General features: G+C 41.7%; 1 protein-coding gene across 7 annotated transcripts in view; it reads left to right on the forward strand.

Annotated features, from left to right (window-relative positions):
- Elmo1 (engulfment and cell motility 1) overlaps nucleotides 1-23,348 on the forward strand; it is a 517,373-nt gene that overhangs the window by 470,363 nt on the left and 23,662 nt on the right. For all 7 annotated transcript variants that reach the window (XM_055597231.1, XM_055597230.1, XM_055597234.1 and 4 more), the window contains 3 exons: nucleotides 3,648-3,811; nucleotides 12,068-12,180; nucleotides 21,850-21,957. In XM_055597231.1, coding sequence (XP_055453206.1) covers nucleotides 3,648-3,811; nucleotides 12,068-12,180; nucleotides 21,850-21,957 — 385 coding nt within the window. The remainder of the gene's footprint in view (nucleotides 1-3,647; nucleotides 3,812-12,067; nucleotides 12,181-21,849; nucleotides 21,958-23,348) is intronic.

The following is a 23,348-nucleotide window of genomic DNA, read 5'->3' on the forward strand; positions in this document are numbered from 1 at the left end:
TTATTATTATTATTATTATTATTATTATTATTATTATTATTATTATTATTCAATAATACCTTACAGGGAGAACAGCATATGCTAGGGAAACCACCCAGACCCTACTGCAAGCATGCTGCAGACATAGATTAAATAGTGCCAATGCCAACAGCAAATGTGTATTCTAAGAGCTTGATCCCTTTGGTGTCTGTGGCAGCATGTGCACCCTAAGAGAAATGTCTCACCATTCATTTGCTGATGCCTTTGCCACATCATCTGTAGATATTTCAGATAAATGGCAAACAGTTCTATGTTGTTCAAAGAAAAAACAGTCAACAACAGTGACTGAAAATATCTTGTCTTGTTTTATGCAAGACGTGTTGAGAAATCACACCATTAATTAGAAAACTACAGAAACTAGAAGCTATTTTGCAAAGACACAGAGAGATGTTTAACTTATTATTTTATCACCTAAAAAAAAAAAAACAGCTTTGGGCTCTTTCAGCTTTTGCTTGGCGTACAGAGTAACAGTAGAACTTACTAGGGCCAGCACCAAGTGCACGTGGGCCACGAGTGAGCAAGCTAATATTGGGCTCCACCAACTGCAGTTCTGTGCTTCATACCCACTGCTCACGTTCCTCCTCCTGGCTGCAGCTGCCAGTCAAGCCACCTGCTGGTAGGAAAAGTTTTACACTTTTCTTTTTCAAGTTGAAAGGCAAATGTAAAGGGCTTTTCTACTAGATATTCTTCAACCCAGCAGGGTCGTAGTCTTGAACCAGTGAAGTCCATGAAGCTCTGAGCATCACATGTGACTAGGCACTCTTCTGAGCAATTGATACAAGACTTGTTTCCAAGCGAACATACAACCCTGGTATATAAGGAAAGGTGAATTTAAAAGTCATTTTCTTTTTTAAATCTAAATTGTATTTTATGTGTATGGGTGTTTTTGCTTGCAGGTATGTTGTGTACCACTTGTATGGCTTTTGCCCACAGAATCCAGAGAGCATTAGGTTCCCTAGAACTGGCCTTACAGATGGTTGTGGGACACCATATGGATGCTGGGAAACAAAGCCAAGGCCTATGGATGAACAGCCATTTTTCTTAATCACTGAACCATTTCTTCAGTCTAACAATCTTCTTATTAAAGTAGCACCATCAACTGTATTCATCTTCCTTCTACTTGTCCTTCAGGCTGGACTATCTCAAACCCACAGGATGGAATTCCTCTTAGACTTCACTAGATATCTGTTGAGAGTCTGGTTGCAAATGGCAATAATCCCATTCATATCAACATAAGAAAATAGAATTTGATTCAGGTTCCCAGAACACCAAAATGTAAAGTTAGAGTAACTTTCTGGTTGAATAAAGCGTAACTGCTATCAATACTCTCTACAATCACATTTTTATCTTTTCCCTGATTCTGTTGCATTGTCTCTATCTCTCATTATCTTCTATAGTAAGAGGCATGTTCTTATATTTCTCAGCCTTAGAAAGAGCAGGCTTTGGCTATATATCAGGTTAAATTGTAATAGTCTGGACAAGGGTGCTGATGGAGCAGTTTGGATCACATGATCACCTATGAGCCCTAGCATGAGTCTAGGCATTTATGATGTGTAAATTGCCATCTCCTGGGACACCTCCTTAAATACAGGCAGTGGGGAAATCACTCTCTGGACTTCCACTTTTTCGTTTGTAAAACAAAGAGGATAGAGCTAGCTCCACACTGTCTCAGTTGTGTCCTGATCCTGTTTAAAGTCCCACTTCCTCATTTTAATCATTGGAACTTTTTTTTCTCTTGCATGTCCCACCAACCCACCAGGAGAGAGAGAGAGAACAAATAACCATGACCTCACTGGCTTCACCCCAAGGCTCCCTAAATGGGGAAAGGACCCAATGACAACACATAAAAATTCAGTGTTAACCAAATTTAGCCATTGATTATGCTTGACGGCATGAAATGTTTAAAATTTCAAAAGTTTTGAAGCATCTCAAATTAACAGTTTTGCCTGAGTAGAAGATCAGGTGCAGTTGAAGGTCAGCCGGAAAGCACCCTATCTCATTATCCCTGGAGCATGGAATGATGCTTAGGTAGTTGGTTCTGACTGAGCTGTAGCTCTGGTTCAGAGCTGCTGATATGGAGGTGTTCTGGGTTGTTTGTCTGAGTGTATGCCAATTGAACCCCCATTCTTCCTCTAAAGATAATGTCAAATGTACATTGAATCAAATATCTCCTGTTTATCCTTTCTACACGTCTGTTGTGATGATCTGGAGCCTTGTTCCTATCCCTCATTAGACCATTAGCTCACAGAAAGCAGAGCCTATATCTGATTCCTATTTGCTCAGTATCAATTCTGTAGATGGCCATCATACTTCATGCTTCCCTTAGGGCGCTTCTACATATGTATGGATGACAGGCAAGTTGTCTACCTTCCCTCTGTTCCTTTATGTGTGCAATACTCGTGTCCTGTTTGTCTCTGTTGGGGAGAGGATTAGAGGAGATGATGCGTAACATCATCATTGTGTACCAGATTCATCACGAAGCTGATGCTCGTATGTAGTTCTGTTCTATTTTTAAATCCAAAATAGCACTAAGGAAGGGTGGTTTAAGAGACGGTAGAGTGTTTACAAGCTTGAGACAAAGTCTCAGTCATCCACAGGCCAACTGACAGAGATTCTAAGTGAATTTATTAATGTTCTGAAGCTTCTGTTTCTTCTCAGAGTAGAAATGCTGGCAAAATCTGCTTGTAGATTTAAGTGGGTAAAGGAGAAAAGATGTAACGCGCACACACACACACACACACACACACACACACACACACACGTAAAGGGCATCAGTTATTGGATGCATACCCAATAAGGGGTAACATTTTTAATGAAGGTTCTCATTTGTAATGGAGGATGAAGGGCAGCAGCAAAGTTACAAGTCCTTTGGATGCCTCTGTGGGCCCTCTGACCCTTTTTCACTTTATGTATTTTGATGAAGATGAACCTACATTAATAGAGGCCATGGGTACTGGCCCCATGTAAGCTACATATTCTGGAGGCATAAATTACCATGTTCTTTTTATCTTGAAGTTTCCAATGGGATAGATCTGTTCCAATATAATGAACCCCTCTGCCTCTTGGCTGACTCGAAGAGAAAGAGCATGTGCCCATTTTTAAATGCATAATTTGTATGAACACTCGGGCCCTAACAACATGGGGAAGAGGTCTGAGAGGTGTAGGTATCTCTACACATCCTTTTGAATTGGTGTCAGCTGAACCTCAGCGTTAATTGTATCACAGCAATTTTCTTCAGAAAGAAATAATTAATATGCAGGCTTTTAGCTGTGGTTTGGCCTTTGTTCCTTTCTGACTCTTGAGTTTGAACTGTTTCTAGTGCTGTATCAGTAGCTGTCACATAATAAATATATAGGGCAAATAGGCACTCTCTCCTGCCCTTCTCTCCAACTTAGTCTATTTTCTTCCTTGTGGTTCCTACAGTGTAAGAGAAAATAGAAATATATGTAATGAAAGTTTATCTTTTTTGTAAAGCACACTCAAGGTTGGGGCACAGAGATCACGCTGTGAGCCCCCAGAGCAAGGAGCTTTTAACCTTAACATGGGAGTCTTTTTCTGAACAGGAAAGGTTGGTCCTGGGAATATAATGGTCTTCCTTTCATTGACAGGTAATGCAGGTGGTGAAGGAGCAGGTTATGAGAGCGCTTACAACCAAGCCTAGCTCCCTGGACCAGTTCAAGAGCAAACTGCAGAACCTGAGCTACACTGAGATCCTGAAAATCCGCCAGTCTGAGAGGATGAACCAGGAGGATTTCCAGTCTCGCCCGATTTTGTAAGCTACTCACCTCAGACCTCCATCTCTGCTACTGACCCCTAGTGATCCAGCTAGGTAGTGTGCTTGTCAGAGTCAGCAGGAGAGAGACCTTCCAAAAATTAGCCATTAAGGGAGGTCTTTCTGGAACTCCTTAGAGTGGGGCTTGTTGGGGACAGCAGCTGTTCTAGGTGATTCCTCAGGTACCTGTAGCTAAAATGCACTTAACCTCTTTTACATTTAGAACCTAAAAAAAAAATGATGTGTGCAGTGGGGGTCTTTTGTTCTCTCCTGTGATGCTGTATTTCACACAGGCACCTTTTGAGAAGCAGAATGTTATGCTATATCCAGAAGGAGGTGCACCAATCATTGAGGCATTGTGAATTCTGAGGTAGCATAAGGTCCACTGGGAGCTGTTGAGGGAAAGGAAGAACAGCCCTCCACCTCCCCAGGGTTGGCCAGTGGTTAGCACCTGACCATCTCTTATCACATTTATAACCATAAATCTACAGGCTTCCAATGTGGAGACAGTAGTCACCCCCCTCCCCCCATCACAGGGCTTTGCATTAAACGTCGCCTGCAACCATTTCAAAACTTCATCTATCTCTAAAATGCTTGGAATCTGGAAAATAAGAACACTTCTGTTCACATGGTCTCCTCTGAGACCTGGCCTGCTTTTCTTCGCTAAGAACCAGATTAGATTTATCATCTTTATATTTTACACAAAAAGACATAGGAGTAAAGATGGGAAGCAAGGAAGGGATTTGACAGTTATTGCTATTCTGTAACCAGAAGACTAGAAGTGACTTCCTCTGCGCTCTTGTATGTATTATCTACTACTGTTCTCTCCCTCTCCCCCACCTTTCTCTCTGTCTCATGTCTCTGTGTATGTGTGTTCTTCAGTTGCATGTACATGACACTTTTAATGGATGACAATTCATAAAGTGCCCTTTAGTCTAGTTCATTTTCTTACACCCCTTGAGGTAGACTAGTATTATTCCCAAAGAGGCAGAAGTAGTCTAGGGAAGAACCTAGGGAATAACCTGGCCTTGGACCTGCTGTGTTCCCAGCTACTGCCTCATCCATGCCGTCACATTAGTTCTCAGTGTGCAAGGCTGAGAGTAAGTTAAGACAGTATACAGGATAGAAAAGACAGTATCCAAGTGGCGACGTGTAAGACTTGCTTTCAGATCTTAAGCACCACCAGACACTGTTCATTAGAGCTGTCGACTTCTGTGGGCATGAAGTTCATCATTAGAAAATGCTTCTGAGGGGCTTGGCCACATCGTTATAACCCCTAAGACATACCGTATATTTAATACTGGTCCTTACAAGAGACACAGCTGGCTTTTTTCCCTTGATCTTCAGCCAGGAGATAGTCACAGTCAGAAATACCAAGCATGGAGTCCTTGGAATAAGTAGCTTGCTCCTAGGGAATGCTGTGTCTCACCTATAAGGAGAATGTGTGGTGCCAAAACACCCTTTCAGGACCTACCTACACAAAATGCTAGATTTTCAGTCATCTGCTCTGGCAAATGTGCAACCATGAGGACACTTGATTATGCTTTTGACAATTCTTAAAACCTAAATGGAGAAGTGAAGAGTTGATTAAGTGAAGGCCAAGTGGTTCTAAATTCCGGCCACTTCAGCAAAGCCAAGTGACTCTAAATCAATGCTTGATTGCGACTGTTCCAAGCGAAAATGTCAACTCTGCCCAGGGTGAACACTACCCTGCCATGCCTTTCTTTCTTTGCTGGCAAGACTCTGCTACCACATGCTGGAGTGTCTTTTTCCTTTATTACAAGAAGCTCATACCTTGATGTTTCTTGAGAGAGGAGACGCAACGCCAGTGGAAGGATTATCTCCTGCATGGGCGTGACTTTCACAGTACTCCTGTCCAGGAGACTGGAAAGCACCAGTTCTCGTTGGAATTTCTTGTAAATATAACTGCAGCAAAGTTATCACAAGGTGCAAGGGACCTTAGCTTTTCAACGGAAAGGTGGGGGTCCAGCCTGTAGCTGCGGCCTCTGCTACGAGCAGGGCGGAAGCAGGATACAGTTGGTCCGTTGGCGGGATCTGTCCACCGGGGATCTGTTTTGTCTATTACTTTGATCTGCTAGACAGGGAGCTTATTGTGGAAGTGGATGAAGTGTCAGTGCCGCCATCATGACTCATGCTAAAGGCACCCAAAGGAAAGGAGAGGATCATTATGCATGATTCTTTTCTTTCTTTTATTTAACAGATACATTTTAAGCAATCCCTCATGTTAGGCTCAGCCCAAGGTGCTGAAGAGTGCTGAGCACCTCAGTATCCAGACTTCAAAAGGTGGGGGATGTGGAGCTAAGCACAGGCTGCTAGCTGTTCAGTTATGGGAAGCACATCCTAATTTCTACTAAGAGTGCAGGAACTGCAAGGATCCAAGCTCGGTGTTTAGGATGCCAAAAGCACCGTTAAGCCTGCCTAGTGGAAGCCTTGTCTTTGCAAACAGGGACAGCAGCCCAGCTGGGGCTTGGGCACCAGTCCACTGCCCTTCCACCCACTCGCTAACATTTCCAACTCCATAGCACTCTGTCCTGTCCATGGTTACCCACATATCACACACAGCACAGTGGCGAACCTCAGACCATGCATACACCATCAGTCTTGTCTTGCTAAAAATGATCACTTATCCCAAGAAGGGAAAAGTTAACTCCACATGAACAACTGTTTGGGGAATAGCTATGGCTAGAGAGCTGCCTTGGCTCATTTCTTGGTTCCTGATGAATGGTTTCAAAGAGGAGATGCTTTTTTTTTTATTTGCCACTTAACGGAGAAGATAAATATATCCTCATTATTGGTACAGGCTAATAGATAAAAAGAGCCTAACTAGTCCAGAAATAGATCCTTGAGTACTGACTTAGAAGAAGGGAAGAAACAACAATACTGAAGGAAAACAGACAAGGAAGATGTGCTAAAACCTTGACCTCAGAGACCAGCTCAGATCTCAGTTCAGCCATTTGCATATGTGCCTTCTGGGGAAGTCACATAGTCCATTCTAAGCCTGCCTTTCCCCTCTCCAGGAAATGAAAACAATGAAAGCTGCTACAAAGATCCAGCACAATAGTATATGAAAACTAACCAGCATACGCTCATCTTACAATATGCAATGAACAAATGATCACTCTTCTTACAAAACACAGAACTTAACATGTTGTGACATTAGTAGTATATATAAATGGAAAACTCAACACTGAGTGTATTTGTATATTTCTCACATCGTCTAAGAATATACAGGAGAAACAAACGGGAAAACTTATTTTTAAAAAGAGCCAGAAATAAAGTTAAGACACACACACACACACACACACACACACACACACAACTGTAGCTTTCCTAAAGACCAGCCTACCAGCTTAGTGTTTTACTCGAAGCCTATTCTTGTCAGTCTATACAGGTATACCATGTTCAGTGTTGAAACATCTGAAAAATACTTATCAATGTCTGATACACGCTGGTAATTATTCTATTTGTCTACGTTCTACAGTGAATAGAACATATACAGCCCTAATTGCAGTGCTCAATTTTAGAGGGGGGATAGATAATGTTTATGAATAATATGTGTAAGATAAGAACAAATTAAGTGGTGATAGAACGACCGTATAGATAAAATGTCTACAGAGGGCAGGAAAAGAGAAAAATAAAAGAGAATTGTAAAGATGCTAAAAAATCTCTGGTCACAAGAATCACATTTGAGTGATGATCTATTAGGGATTCAGAGAGCACACCAAGTAGATATTTGAGGAAAGGACACTCCAAGCAGAAAGAATTGCTTGTACATATACGCTGAGGTCAGAGTATATCTAGGTTTTCAGTGAACCATGAGCTAATGTGTCAAGATCAGAATAAATGAGGACAATAGCAATAGGAGTTGAATCTAGTACATGGGACTTTGCTAGAACCCATTTGGAGTTTTGAGTAGATGACAAACATGGAGTTATGCATTGGTAACATTGTAAGGAGGCACATTTACAAACAGGAAGATCTGTTAGGAAGATGTTCTAATAATTCAAGCAAGAGAAATGATTATTAGTTTTTGCTTTGCATTGGTTATATTTTGAAGAAAAGGGAAAATGATATTTCCTGGTGGATTCAATGTAGTTGTTCGAAGAGAAGAATCAGGGAAAGGCTCTAGATTTGGGACCTGAACAACTAAAGGGATGCACTCTGGAATGGAGTGATTTGGGCAAGGGACCAGGAGTTGAGCTCCAAACATGGCAGGCTGTAAGACATATGAAGAAGGTGGTCAGGTAGAGGTCAGCAGACAGATCAAGGTTGGAAATATAGATTTGAGAGCTGTCAGAATAAAATTGGTACTTAAAGCCATGGGTGCCTTTAGTTAAGGAACAGAAGTAGTTCAGCGACTAGGTCCTGAAGCTCTCTAGAAAGGAGACAGAAAAGGATCAGTGTCCATGAAACTGCCATTATCACTCAGCCCAACACTTCTGAAGGGCCCTTCTAGATTAAGGGTCCTTGAACCCTTGGGCCAATAGTTCTTGGGCCAAATCTACTCACTACCAGTTTCTGCACATGAATTTTATTATAATCAGCCATGTCCATTCATTTTTCTATTGGACTAATACTCCACAAAGCCTAAAAAATTTACTAACTGATTTTTTATAGAAAATGTTTGCCAAACCCTACATGACCAGTTGGGATGGAAGCCCAGCCGGACAGACTCCAAGCTAAGAGTTAAGCTCAGTCAAGAGATGCTGTCGGCCTTGCTGAGCCTGGATTAGAATTATTTTCCAGAGAAGGTACTAGGCTTAAGTTCTTCATACACACTCATATACCTTCCCTGTTTTCCTCTTTCTCCTTCTTTGCTTTCAGGTCAGCCAGTGACCCCACCACCCAAGCCTCAATGATACAAGCTAAACATTTCAGAGGGGATTACACCCAGGTCTTCTTACCTGGCATGCCTAAAAGGTCCTCAGTCTCAGAAACACACTGTAAGAGTTACCTGAACTTTCTTAATATATGTGAATATATAGCTACTGAGTCCATTTGCAAGGAAACAGAAGTCAAATGATTTTTTTTAGTTGATGCTTTTTTAATTTTGATTTTTTTCTTTTTTAAATAATTTGTTTATTAATTACACTTTATTCACTTTGTATCTCCCCATAAGCCCCTCCCTCCTCCCCTCCTAATCTTACCTTCCCTCCCTCTTCTCCACGCATGCCCCTCCCCAAGTCAACTGGTAGGGGAGGTCTTCTTCTTCTTCCTTCTGAGCCTAGTCTATTAGATCTCATCAGGAGTGGTTGCATTGTCATCTTCTGTGGCCTGGTAAGGCTGCTCCCCCCTCAGGGGGAGGTGATCAAAGAGCAGACCAATCAGTTCATGTCAGAGGCAGTCCCTGTTCCCATTACTATGGAACCCACTTGGACACTGAACTGCCATGGGCTACATCTGTGCAGGGGTTCTAGTTTATCTCCATGTCCCTGTGTTCAAATATTTTGGTTCTGTTGCTCTCCTTGTGGGGTTCCTGTCCTCTCCAGATCTTACTATTTCCCACTTCTTACATAAGATTCCATGCACTCTGCCCAACAGTTGGCCATAAGTCTCAGTATCTGCTTTGATAGTCTGCAGGGCAGAGCCTTTCAGAGGCCCTCTGTGGCAGTTTCCTAGCTTGTTTTCTATTGTCTTCTTCTTAGGATTCCTTATTTCTCTTTGCCCAATCATGTTTGGAGTCTTCAGAATTTTATTTTTAAGGGCTCTTTTATAAATTCTTTGGAGAGATATAGATTCACTTTTTTTAGTACACTGGCTGGATTTGGTGAAGACGTGTGATGATACTATATCCAAATTTTACCCAAAACATCATGAGACATTATTAAAATTTCTTGGAATTTCCTCATGTTTCCCATCTTTACATTTTAATACCTTAAACACAGACTATCAAAACTATCCTCAAAATTATGAGTTCCAAACTTCTTTCTCCCATTCCCTAGAGGATATCTTTTCCTCTTTGCCCAGTTGCCCAGACTTAGAAGTCAGAAAAAGTGATTTATTGCCATGAACAGCTGCTCGTGCAGTATTCAACTCCTCCATTCCATGCAGGGTTTATCAAAGCTGTGATTTTTCTGAGTCTATTTTATAAACTTTAGGCACTGGTAATAAATACTTATAATAGTGACCTGAAAGCCTGAGCTGAGCCCCTCAGAGGCCTGGGGATGGAAGGCCTTGCACATGCTCCACGCTCTATTGTTAGTGCAGTGTTTCCCTAGCACAGAGGATTCCAAGGCTATTTCAGCTTCCACGTGTGTATTAGTGACTTTTCCCATGGCTATGACAAAATATTCTGACAAAAGCAATTTAAGGGGACAAAGGGTTTATGTCGGCTCATAGTTCAAGGTTAATATACAGCATGCCATTCAAGTTACAGCCATGGGAGCTTAGCAGAGAATGATTAATACTTGTGTGTAGCTCAGTATATTTTAAAAATATAGACTAGGGTCTCAGCCCAGGGAATAATACCACCTAGAGCAGGTAGGTCTTCCCACCTCCATTAGCCTAATCAAGATAATCTCCTACAACTACCTATGTACCGAGTGATCTCATCAAGCTGAAAATTAAGTTTAACCATCATATTAGTCCTTCTATATTACTTCTTTCCTTTTAAAACAAACCTCTTATTTAGTTATTTTATGCATGTAAGAATTTTGCATGCATATGTGTGTGCGCTCTGTGCATGCCTGCTCCCCACGGTAGCCAATTGTGAGCCACCAGGTGGGTGCTAAGAACCAAACCTGGGTCCTCTGCAAGAGCAACAAGTTCACAAATGGCAAGCCATCTCTTCAGCCTTGCTCTCTTTTCTTTTTTGCTCATATTAGCACAAGAAAGTTTGGAGTCTGTACTCTGTTCTGCATTTATACTTCCTGAGGAATTTCCACATCTATAGGATGGGAATGGAGATATTAGATACTCATCCTCCAAATTGGTTTTAACCTGGGGGAAGTGAAATCCAATGAGGAAAAGTTATACAATGTACTTCTACTCTTGTGCATACTTGCCAACCACAGTGCCTTCCCCACCTGCAAATCAGGAGCAGGTGAAAACAGATATCCTGCCCAGTGCCAGAGAAAGTGCAGAATCAAGATCAAAGCTGATCAATATGTGAGCCTTGAGTGCATGTCACTGAGTGGCCATTTGGAGTGATTGAGCAAAAGAAAGATGATTAAGGTAAATTCAGTAATGCTTCCATTGCTGTCCAGTGTTTATAAAGACTTATGCTCACACTGTTTCCTTTGGGAGTCATTTTCTCAGGAAATATTCTAATCCCAGCTCACACTTAGGAAACTGAGATTCAAATGAGCTTTGTGAAATACTAGTCATAGACATAGCCTAGACTGGACCCTAGTTTTCTGACTAACATGATCCAGAGATTCATGTTATAGACAGTACTTGCAACATGTCTCTGAGGGCTGAGCTCTGCAGCTCCCTGTACAGCTTTGACTAGAATACTGCTGACTTTACTTGCCTCAAATGCCAGGAAGCTAATAAAGCTTCATAACATACAAATCCCTTAAAGGTTTAACACAACCACTGCACTCTGTCATAGAATCTTTGCAGCATAGTTTACCTAAAACTAAATTATATCCTATTAGCCCGAGACAAGGTACAAATAATTTTAATTTATCCCATCATTATCTCAATCTCTGTGGACTAGAATCTGGGACAGTGTTATGGTTCTCATTTGTGAGAGATGGAGTAGAAAACAAAAAATGGTTCTTGTTCAAGAGACAGTTAGTTATGGAAAGTAACAATTGCATGGTCCCCCAGTATTCCTGTTTGGGTGGCAAAAATCTAATGTAGGGTTTTTTGGTTGGTTGGTTTGGTTTGGTTTGGTTTGGTTTGGTTTTTTGCAACAGGGGAAAAACTAAGAGTCAGAATCTTCTTTCTTGGACTTTTGCCTAAGCTGTATCTTTGACTTTATAAAATAAGGAATTTATTGGAAGGCTTTGTTCTGGAAAAAAAAAATCACAAAGTGGCTGGTACTTCTGTGGATAACCTGCAAATGTCAGAGACCCAGCAGTGTTATTTCAGCAAGGAGCTCTGGCTTGGATTTTCCAAACACCACTTAGAAAATCTCTAAATGATTTCCCAAAGCATCAGCTGGGGAGGTCTTAGGGTGTTCATGTAAGGAAGCAGCTCTTGCTCCAGGCCCGTCAGCCCACAGTGCTACCAACTATGGGCTGTCTCTTAAGGTGCACTGCAGAATATGATGTGTTTATCCTCCAATAGGGAACTAAAGGAGAAGATCCAGCCAGAAATCTTAGAGCTGATCAAACAGCAACGTCTGAACCGCCTTGTGGAAGGGACCTGCTTTAGGAAACTCAACGCCCGTCGGAGACAAGGTATTGTTAAGGGAACTCCATACATAGGCAAGGACAGCAGTAGCTTGCTTCTGGGTACTAACAAGGGCATAGTATCATTCAAGGACAGCCTTGTGCTTGAGACATGAATGGCAGTCTAGGTTCAGCTTGCTTTTATGTGTAGGTAGAACCAAAATCTGAAATGACCAAAAGGTACATGGAGCTAAAGAGCTGTTTTGTTTTGTTTTGTTTTTAACTGCCATTTAGTGACACAAGGCTACTAGTGGTGGTGCCAATAATTGCTAATCCTTGCTACGAGTCAGCCATATACATGGCTGTTCTCTCAATGAGTTACTTACACAGCCATGGATCATGTATCAATCAACAGAGGACCTCACATACAGTGATAACCACTAGAACCACTGTACCACCTTAGTTTGTATTAAAATGTACTTTATGACAGTCACTTGATGGAATCACCTAGAAACGAATTTCTTAGAACATTTCCCTATTCTTGAATAATACATAACTGGATTAATGAAATTCATCTTCAGAGTAGCCCCGTGAAGTACTTATTGCAATCATACACATTGGCACACAACGAAACAGTGGTCCTTAGTGTTGAATAGCATGTAAAGTTATGGAAGAGCAAGAGTTTGTCTTCTAAAGCTACACGCCCTTCCTTCTCGTTTTTGCTTTCAGAATGTCTGTTTTATTTATCCTTATTGAATTTGTGTCGATATGATTTGCGTGCAGGTGAAGGTATACACATGCCATGGTACACAAAAAGACGTCACAGACTTGTCTTCCCTCCCACTCTAAGTTCAAGGAATTAACCTCACATCATTGGGCTTGAACAGCAAGCACTGTTTACCTACTGAGCCATCTTCCTGATCCCATATCCTTCCTTTTCATGGCTCTCTTGCACCCTAAGGAAAACTAGCACCCACTCTCTAGTTGGATCTTGGTACTTGAAGCATAGGTGGTTCATATCCTCAAATTTCCCACATTGACACTGTTTCAAGTCAGAGTTATTTTACTGAGGGTATAAGCAAAGTGTTTAATCTACTTTTAAAAATTTTCAAGACAGATTTCTGAATTGTTTCTGATTTCTGACCTCAAAATGTCAAATCAGAAAGGTGCCAGTAGACCAGGCATAGTAGGTAGGCAGCAATCCAAGCTGTTTCTATGCTTTGGTTGTTTTCTTGCTCTCTTGACATGCTCTGATTGCACAAAGTATTCATATTGTAATGTCCTGGAAGAAAACAGCTGGGAAACATAACTGAGAAATAAGGTTTGGGAGGAGGTGAAGAAATTGAGAAAGAACTAGGCATAAGCAAAGGCATTAACTACTGTGCTAAGAACAAATATTAGTTATGAGTGGGGAGAAATGCTGGCAGGTAGTACTGAAACCTGATGGATGCCTTGCTCGGACGCAGAGCTCACCCACTAATGACTGTAATCAGTTAGCGTTTGTGTCCATCTCCCTGGTCATTTACTTTAACTGCTCTGTGCTGAGTGTTCAATAATTGAAATATGCCAATGCTACCATTGAAAATCACACTGAAGGATTTCAGAAGGCAGAACTTCCCAGAGTAAGTGTGGATTACTTGGAGAGGAATTAAGCCCTGATAAAGAGCTTTACACCAGGCCTGGGAAGAGGGGTTTGCACTGAGTTAGACCTCAGAAAGCTTTCCATAATAAAAGTAACGGAAGAGAGAACTCATCTCCTAAATTCAGCCCTTGAAAAATGAGTTTGTGCCTTTTTTCTCTTTGCATTTCTTTTGCTGCTCTTCATGTCCAAGCGCATGGCACTCCAGGAGACATAACGCTATAGTGCTAAGGACTGGCTGCCTTGTCCAACTATATGGACTTGAGCAGTTTTCAATCAGTATAAACACCTGCTTGCTAAGATTTTTGCAAGAAATAAAGGCAGTTGGGAGTGTAGATCCTAGGAGTCAAGCCAAAAGGGTCACTGTTCTTATGGAAGATTGTGTTGTTGTTAATAATAATAACAACGACAACAATACCAGTTCTGAGAATGAGAAGACTTGGTCATGGCCTTCTAAGCTCTGGAGTTAGCCCCCTTCATGTTTTCAGGCAAGACATTGGGTGTCTAAAAACCCTACAACATGGGAGTCTAGCAGGATCTGAGAGCTGTTAGCTAGATAGCTAGCTGTTTGCCTTTACCTCCCTCTCATCTCTGAGAGATCAATATCCAGGATATGTGGGCCCATTAGCATAACTTAAAACATTTTCTTTTTGTGCTTGACATTGGGCAAGAAACACTGGAGTATTTAGAATGGAGAAAGCATTTGAGACCCTGCAAGCTTTCGCTGATGCCAGCTGACTCCTAGAACTTGACTTACACAGACTCTTCCAGGTCAGGAAAGTACTTGATATTCCTTTCTAGGCTGAAATGGATTGACTCTACCAGAATTTTCCTTACTAAATAAAATAATTACAGGCTTTTGTTTAAAAAATATTCATCCCTCATTGCTAAATGAACGTCCTAAGTGAACAGAAGCATTAATATTTAGCTGTTGAGTTAGCAAACACCTGGACAGAGGAGCCATTTTTCATTCAATTCAAGAGTGTCCTGCAAAGGCTTGTAAGGTTAAGTCTGGTTAGGAGCCTGCACTCCATGTGGTTTCCCATCCCTCCATCAAAAGACTGCATTTAGACTTTGCACAGCCTAGTAGGCTGGGGTGTAAAATTGATCACCCCTCTTTCAAGTTCATGCATGTTCAAGGAGACTTGCCACAGGTTAGAAATGGTATTCCCTGTGTAAAAGCCTTGGCCACGTCCCTTCCAATTTGTCTAACAGTGAGGAGGACATGGGTGATTAGTTTCAGGAATTGAGTTGGCAGGGAAATTGTGGAAGTCTCCTGCCCCACAGAACTGGAAGTGGAGAATTTTTCAAAGCATCTTTTCCTTTGCTACGTTTTGTCAGAATTCTCTGCAGTTGGCATTTGCCTAGCATTCTGTCTCACCCGTAACTCTGATACTTGGACGGTCTGATGCAAACAAGACAAGTCCGAGATTCTGGAATGGCTGGTCACAGTAGACCTGAGAGGCAGAAAATCATGTGATACATATTAATGTGGCTAAGCAAGCCCCAGCCTTCCCCTTCCAAGGTAGGTAGCTGTTGGCCATCTATTCATCAACCTGGGACTTTTTCCTCTTCTGTCACGAAAGGATGCTGTTACTTCTTACACCAAGTAGGTAGTTGCAAGCGTTAAGTAAAATCCCTATAGCTCTGAATATGATGGTTATCAAATATTCGAAAGGATTCTTATGATTATTTTGGGTCATAGTTTTTATTATTAATTAATTAATTCAGTTTACATCTCGGTCACAGGCCCCTCCCTCCTGCATCCGCTCTCCCCTACTCCTCAGAACAGGGGAGCCCCCTTCCCAGACACCTCAGCTCATCTATTCACATGAGGACTGAGTTCATCTTCCTTCCCTGTGGCCTGGTAGGGAAATCCCCTCAGGAAGAAGTGATCAGAAAACAGGCAAGATAGTTCTAAGTGGGTTTTAGTCATATAGTACAGGATAGACATACTACAGTGCACAGACCCCAAGAAGATAAGCTTCTTGGGCATCTTAGGCTTCTTCTGGGCCCTCTAGTTAGGGGAGTGGGGGTTATCTCTGGGTCGTAGTTTTTGGCATATAATTTTTAAACACAGGCAGCAGACTGCTTCTGGATGTCTCATGCCTGCTTCCCCCCCCCACCACCCTTTAAGGACTACACATTGTAAGTTTTGCCCATACTTCTCTCCCATGTACTCCTGAGGGAAGAGTGGAGATAAATTCCTAGAGGTTGTTTCCGGTACAGCCATTATTGCTTCATAAGGCAGCGATCTCCAATGCTTTCCTCTACTTTCTACATTTTGGAAATTCAGTTTTCTCAGAATCACTTGCATTGAATAGTCTTGATAACCCTTAGGCTAGACACCCAGAGAAGCATTTTAAGAAATTATACTATAAAGCTTGCTTCTCACTAAAGACACTCGGTAGCTTCCCATCTTTAAGCACCAACATGACTGAGTTATCTCAGAATTCTGTGCTGGATCAAACTTGTCTTACCATGTCAGCCAGCAAGGCCTGTGTATATCACTGAACTCTTGTCACTCAGTCGAAGATCTAGAGCCAAACAGATCATTCAGGCGCAGCATCTCTATCAGCCCTTCTGGGCAGCAAGCTGCTGCTTTTCCCTGTTTTAATTACATTTCTCTTTTGGTATTTCATGAAACCTAATCAGCCTGTTTTAACAAAAAAGGCAGGTACAAATAAATGTGTATTTCCAAAGGAAGGAAACACAGTTGGATTTTGGGAAAGGCATTCAGTAGTTCAAAATAACAGGCAATCACCATTTCAAAACTGCGGAAGGGTAAACAGTGGGGTGAAAAGGGACACGTTCCCTGACTAGAATGAATGAATGCCTCTAGCCAGTCCTGTGGAGAATGCAGAATAGATGCTTTGCATGTTTTCCTCATGCAGCTAAGCCTATCACTGTGCAGGTGAAGAACGAAGACCTTTCAGGCTCTAATTGTGCTAAGGCCTATAACTGAGTATCAGAACCAGGTGTATAACCAAGGCCTGTGTGATCACCCCAGTACCCATTAGGACTAGTCACCTTCCTGCATGTGTAGGGGTCCTGGAATCATGAGCTAGGAAAGGACACACTGCCTCCAAGGATGCAGAATTCAGAATCAAAGCACAAGTCTCTGGTTTTGAAAACATTTGGTAAACTGAGAAGTGTTTGGAAAGCAGAATAGCCTTCGCTGCCACTCACAGCTACCATCCAACTCCCCTCTCACCAAACACACACACACGCACTGAACAAGCAGAGAAACTTGTGGATCTAATCCTTGGGAAAGTGACATTTCCTGTTCAAGGTACTGTCCAAACCTGTTCGTAGACTTGGAAAGGGTGAACCGAGTCTTAGACAAAATGTGAACTTTCTGAATACAATGATTTGGTATAGTTTGGGGCATCCTAGCAAAACTGAACATCCTAATGGAAGTGCTCTAACAAAATAGGGTAGGAAATGCTTCTCTACCTCTGTGACAAGGGATTTCCAGGGCCTGCTACCAAGTGTGGCTCTGAACCTATTTCCAGGAAGTCCCCTGTTTCCAAAGCAGAGTTGAACAGAATCAATTCTTCAGCTTCATGGTGTAGCCACCGTGTCCTACCAGTAGTAACTATTATTTGATGTTCTGGTCCCTTCTAAAGACCAAGAGGCATGCTTCCCTGTGGCTAAGTTGGTAAAATGAAGGAAAAATGTAAATTTGTTTTCTTATTGGATAAAGCAGATACAGATCATTTTCATTATTGCAGAAAGTTCTGTTGGGCAGTGTTGTAAAAAGTTCACTCCTCAGTGAATTTTAGCTTATAATAATCTGTGTGACATCAGACATAACTTTAATTGGACCTTTTCCCCAGATCGATGGGCTGTCCTAGTTAGCCTTGTCAACCTGACATAGCCTAGAAATGTTTGAGAATGAAGCCTCACTTAGAGAATCACCTACTGCAAACTGGCCTGTGGACATACCTGTTACATGTGTGCGTGGGGGGGTGGGGGGGTGGTTATCCTGATTATTGATTGATGCAGAAGAGCTCAGCCCACTGTGAGCAGTACCATTCCTAAGTGGGTAGGTACTCTCAGGCTATATAAGAAAGGTAGCTTAAATATGAGCCTATGAGCAAGCCAGAGAGCAAGTCAAGAAGCAGATCTATGAGTTCTGCCCTGCCATTGACTTTCCTCAGTGATGGATTGTGACTTGGAAATGTAAGCCCAGGTTGCTTTTGGTTAGAGTTACTACAGCACAGAAAAGAAGTGAAAATATGGGCTGTAAAACCAGCTCTTCCCTCTGACCCTTTAATGTGGGTAGGGAGAACAGAGGGGGGAAGTGAAGGAGGGATAATGACAAAGGAAGGAAAGGGGAGGGAGAGACCGAAAGACAGAATGGATAAGAACAAAGGAAAAGATTGAAGTACAGAATTGTCTCCATATTTTTTAGTTTGGAAATAGAAAGACAACTGTTAATATATTCTAGTTTGTAATTGACTACAAGGCCGCCACATTAGCTCTCGCATCCTCCATAGATGCTAGTAAACAATCTTTGATAATGTTCTCATTGCTTCTTGCTAATTGCTTTTAATGATGAGAACCACTCTTCTATTGCCCAAAGGGATTGAGAAACTCATAGCATCATGCTGAGTCTTAAAAGGAAAATGCACATTTTTTTTCCTCACAAAAGAAAACTACAAATCAAGCTGCTGCTGTTGGCTGACACAGATGTCTGCACCACTGTGTCTCTGCTGTGCTGGTGGGCGTGGGCAGCTTCAGTCGCTTCTATAGAAGCCCTGCCTTTGAGACAGAATTATGCAAAGTCATGATGCCTCTCACCCTAAGGGCTTTGGCTTCCATCTCAAAGAAGATGCTGTCTTAGTATTTGATCACAAATCAAGACAAGTTTTTATCCTCTTCAGCTCCTCCTCAATTGTTTGTAATCCATCCAAAACTTCTTGCTTGCTGAGAAAGAGAAAAACACATTGCTTCCATCAGGCATGCACAGACCTTTTTGCTCTGAACCATTGTATTAGTGGACAGAGTAGGAGGAACTTGTATAGTATAAGAGAAGAACTAGCTAGAGGTGGGAAGAAAACCAGGGAAGGATAGTGTCCTGTACCTCAAGGTAATTTAATCCTCTTCAAGGAAGAAGTTCTCTTTAATTACAAAGCAGATAGTCAGGCCAGAGTTCCAGGTAGCCTCTAGTGTTAAGTGTGAAATAAGCTTCCATCCAACTTTGCAAAATAGGTAGTGATTTCTGACAAGTGATGAGTAGCCACTGTTCTGCAGTGGTTTATGAATTAAGAATGTGTTCTGTAAACAAGAGAAATTTCCTATTCCTATCCTAGATTGTATTTGTCCTTATTGCCCAGGCCTGGACACAAGCATTAATGTGATATTTCTCTCTACTGCCCCCATGAATTGAGGGAACATCTCTTCCTTGAGTGTTAGTCTTTCATGTCTGCCATTCATTTAATGATTTCTTGTTATTTCTGTAGAATACTAGGTACATTGCAAACTTATTGCAAGTACTTTTAGATAAATAAATTTATCCTGAAAAATATAAGAAGCAGCAGAAAAACTAATATATTTTAATAATGAATATACATTGTGCAAATCATTTCATATTATATTAAACTAGTTCAATTTATTAATTCTTTCCATTAGACCATACTTAGTATAAATGATCACTGCACCATATAGACTTATTGGCTTAACATAATACCACTGAGTAATGGGCTAGCCCCAGCTTGCAGAGAAGGTATTCCTCTAAAGAACAAGCAGAGCTCAATCAACAGAAGAACTGGGTGTCCCAGTCTCACACCTCAATGACCTCCTTCCCATTAGCCCCCAAACTCCCTCAGAGGTAGCATATCTTATAGGAAATCATGGTCACCATAGGCCATGTAGGCTAGGACATAGGCCATGTGGTTCTTGTGTCCTGTTACTTCAAGCCTCTAATAGTTCTGTGATGCTCAGAACACTTGATGTCATCCAGACTTCAAAGTCCCTATTGTAAATTCCAGCTCATTTACCCCAAATGCATTTTTTTCTTGGAAAACCAGCAATTTTACATTAGCTGGCTAGAATGGCGGTAAATTAGTGAGGAAATAACTTGCTTAACTCTCTTTAGAGTCCACTCCGTAACCCCCCCGGGATTGCTGTGTATATAAAATGACTTTTGAGAAGTTTGCAGGCCCAAATGACTTTGCATGATCTTCCTCCTTCTCAGTGTTTTGTTTTTCACCAGGGTTGAGTCCTTTAAGTATATGGTTTTCATGTTCTAAATACAACCAGGAATTCTCAAGCATTCCTAATTCCCTTACATACTAGGAAGACAATCATAAAGACAATTTTCTTTTGTGAGTCAGGTTGAACATTTCCGTTGTTTATTACTTCCTTCCATTTTACTTTTATTCCTAAAGCTTTCTGTCAATTAAATGAATTAGAGTTCAGATGATTTTTTTCAGTGACAACAATTTTAGACTGTAAAATTTCTTTTCTTAAAATGTAACGGACAACACTTTGGTCAGAGTAGTTTCAAAACAGTTTGGGATTGCAGGTACAGTAATGAGGTGATTTGACCAAGGCCATAAGGTGAACCAGGCACATGAAAGTACCAAGAGGCTGCAGGGCACAGATGCTGTGTGCCTGATGTGCTTGAACCAAATCTCCTTAAATCTTCATTTTCTGATTTAGCCAGCACCAGCTATGTAAACATTCAGTATCCGGCACTGTACCAAGGCTTCGTGACCATAGCCATTATGAAGATAGTGGCTGACTTTTTATACCGTCCAGGCTAATGAGGACCATGGAGTCTCTTGTCTGATGAGTACATGGTACAACCACTAGGGAAAGCTGCTTACCTTGGGTGTACTGGGGAACATTACCTCAGGGTACTTACCTTGGGTTTTACAACAGGGAACATTAAGGTGGCATACACATACACATATGCATACACACCTATAAATGCATATACATATTACCCATACAAACACACACACATGGTCAGCCCATGCTGATAATGGTTGCAAATAATTTCTGGAGAAGCTCAGATCATAATGGTGACCAAAGAAGCCTTTCTGGAGGAGCCACCATATAATGGAGCCTTCGTAGCTGTACAAACTGCACTCACTGTTCAGCTTCCAAGTCTGTAAACCTATATGTCTACAAACGTGTGATTTGCCCCCATCTCCGAGCCTCAGTCTTGCTTGTTTTTTCTCATCACACTTGGGAGATGGAGATGAAGCGATACAGTTATGGGAATAACCCTGAAGCCTTAAACATTTCCATTCAGGCACTACACGGATGGGCTTAGGGAGGAAGCTGTGTCTGAATATTTTTGTTCTTTCTCCAAATCCTGAATTACTCAGATGATTTCTCATGGATCCATCCCCGAGTGTATCACCAATGTCCTGACAGTTTATTCACAGATCATGGATGCAGTCTGTTAGCAGCGGGGAACAGGTGTGTGTGTGTAAAGCATGACCTTGCATACAGCATCTTCAGCAGGCTGGAAATCAGAGTGGAAGCACAGAAAAGCCCCCAAAAGTTATTCTTCCTTCACTTCTCTCCCCACTGTGCCAAGCTTTTGTAGCTATGGACTAGCCCCTTTGGTGATTACAGGCACTGGCGGAATGCCCATGGAAACTACCCTCTTGGAAAATATTTTTCCATTGAGATAGAAGAGTTTGGTGACATCCCCAGTGGTCACCAATGTTTGCAGAGCAGGGTGTGTGATACTGAAATACCAAAATCAGAGGCGGGGGTGGGGGCGGGGTTCGCCATCAGGACACTAAAATCCATTATTTCTTAAGGTCTGAAGCAGTGTTTTCAATTTGTGCTTCACGACCCCTTTAGCAAACCACTATCTCCAAAAATATTTACATTACAATTCATAACCATCAAAGTTACAGTTATGAAGTAGCAACGAGAGTAATTTTATGCTTGATGGTCTCCACAACATGAGGAACTGTAGTAAGGGGTCTCAGCATTAGAAAGGTTGAGAACCACTGTATAAATCAAATGAATAGCTTTTTTCTTCCAGGTAGCCCTGTGAAGAAGCAACGTGGCAATGTTTTTGAAAAAGCAGAATCATTAACCTTTTAAATATGTCTTTTTCTCCTCAGACAAGTTTTGGTATTGTCGGCTTTCACCAAATCACAAGGTCTTACATTATGGCGACTTGGAAGAGAGTCCCCAAGGGGAAGTGCCCCACGATTCCCTGCAGGACAAATGTAAGTGGTTCCTTCCTGGTGTAGGGCACCTGGATTTTGGTTGGTTAGTTATTTTTATTCATAATATACCATACATAAGATTATTAGCTTACATGAATCCCTTGACTCATCCTGTAATTTCAGCTTGTGCATTCCCATCAAGTGCACAGCCTAGAAAGATTTGAGGTTCTGAGGTTCGGGGATACACAGGGAGAAGGTCATCCTGATGCTTATACACCTGGCCTGAAGGATGAGAGTAGGAGTTCAAATGTCTACTTTGGAGAGTGTCTGTCTAGAGCATTTTAAAGCACCATAACCATATATAAACCTGGTTTTATCAATTATATTTTAATAACCTAAATAATTCTTATAACTTATATGCAACATCTGCCACATATGTTTTATGTGTTCTGGAATTAGAACATAGAGTTAGTGAAAGATTCAGATACTACTTTCACGAACTCATATACCCGGCAATAAATTACTATGCAGAAACTCAGTAGTTCTCCAGGATATGTATTATCTATATTTATTTGCGCTTTCCACGGGCTTTGTTCTAACATGTGATTTTGAAGTGATAGTTAACATATGAGATCCTTTTAACCCCCATACCAGACCAGGTACCAAGTGCCAAGGCTCAGTGCTAAGTGTGGAGACTAAACATTATTAGAAGAAGATTGAAAAATGCCAGGTGAATTAATTTAGAAGGGAAATGAGACAGAAGTAAAACATCCTTGGAGGACACTAGTCAGAGTAATCAACCAGGGGCCAGTTGTCAGGACATGTTTAAATAACCTCTAAAGGTAACATTGATCCTGCTGTGTTTAGATAACCATGTCCCAGGCCCTCCTGTCACCCCAGGGCCCAGGAAAGTCAAATGTGGACTGCTTGCTGTGCAGTTTGGGACCACAGGAAGCAAAAATAAACCATGAGTGGGAAACTTCCTGACCTGACAGTTTCAGACTCTGAACTGACATCTCCAGCAGACAGCCTAGAACATTTTCCCTTCCTTCAGGTTAAAAATGGGACAGTCTGGTCTTGTAGTATCATATAGTTCATTCCTGTCTATATGGGAACTGCTAGCAGGAAAAAGTAATGTGCTACTGTGGTCATAACTGACAAAGCTAAACCACCCTGTCACCTGATACCAAGCCTGTGCTTCTTTAGCTGTGAACCAAACCATCATACTTAAGAAATTAAAACTCAGAGCTGGGTGGTGGTGATGCACACCTTTAGCCCCAGCACCAGGGAGGCAGAGGTGGGAAGATCTCTGAGTTCAAGGCCAGCCTGTTATACAGAGTTCCAGGACAGCCAGGGCTACACAGAGAAACCCTGAAAAGAGAGAGAAGGAAGGAAGAGAAGAAGGGAAGGAAGGAAGGAAGGAAGGAAGGAAGGAAGGAAGGAAGGAAGGA

This window comes from Psammomys obesus, unplaced genomic scaffold (genome assembly GCF_907164565.1).
Source record: "Psammomys obesus unplaced genomic scaffold, mPsaObe1.curated_primary_1811, whole genome shotgun sequence".
NCBI lineage: Eukaryota > Metazoa > Chordata > Mammalia > Rodentia > Muridae > Psammomys > Psammomys obesus.